Source organism: Chaetura pelagica, unplaced genomic scaffold (genome assembly GCF_000747805.2).
Source record: "Chaetura pelagica isolate M959 unplaced genomic scaffold, ChaPel_1.0 scaffold21, whole genome shotgun sequence".
NCBI classification, from domain to species: domain Eukaryota; kingdom Metazoa; phylum Chordata; class Aves; order Apodiformes; family Apodidae; genus Chaetura; species Chaetura pelagica.
Window position 1 is genome coordinate 1395394 of NW_009952251.1, and position 373 is coordinate 1395766.

A 373-nucleotide genomic window follows, 5' to 3' on the forward strand; every position below is an offset into this window, starting at 1 on the left:
GGGGACGGAGATTTTCCCGGGGCGGAGCCCCTCTGTCCACTGGAAGCCAAACTTGTTCATGAGGGCCTCGCAGCCCTGGCGGGCCCGCTCGCAGAGAGAGCGGCAGGGTGGGATGGCCTGCTCCAGTACCGTGCACACCGGGGCATACATGGAGCAGAGGAAGAACTTGAGCTCGGCTGAGCACTGCACCTTTACCAGCGGGTAGAACTGGTGCACCTCCAGCCCTGCGTCCTCCTGGTTGGTGTGGCCCAGCAGGTTGGGCAGGATGGTCTGGTTGTAGGCAATATCCGTGCAGAGTGGGATGGAGATGGGCTGGCAGAAGCCGTGGTCCGGCACCGAGATGCCCTTCTCGCCGTGGTACTGCTGAGCCGCC

General features: G+C 64.1%; 1 protein-coding gene across 1 annotated transcript in view; it reads right to left on the reverse strand.

Moving 5' to 3' along the window:
* FZD7 (frizzled class receptor 7) overlaps positions 1-373 on the reverse strand; it is a 7382-nt gene that overhangs the window by 1248 nt on the left and 5761 nt on the right. The window contains exon 4 of the mRNA XM_010007386.1: positions 7-373. Coding sequence (XP_010005688.1) covers positions 7-373 — 367 coding nt within the window. The remainder of the gene's footprint in view (positions 1-6) is intronic.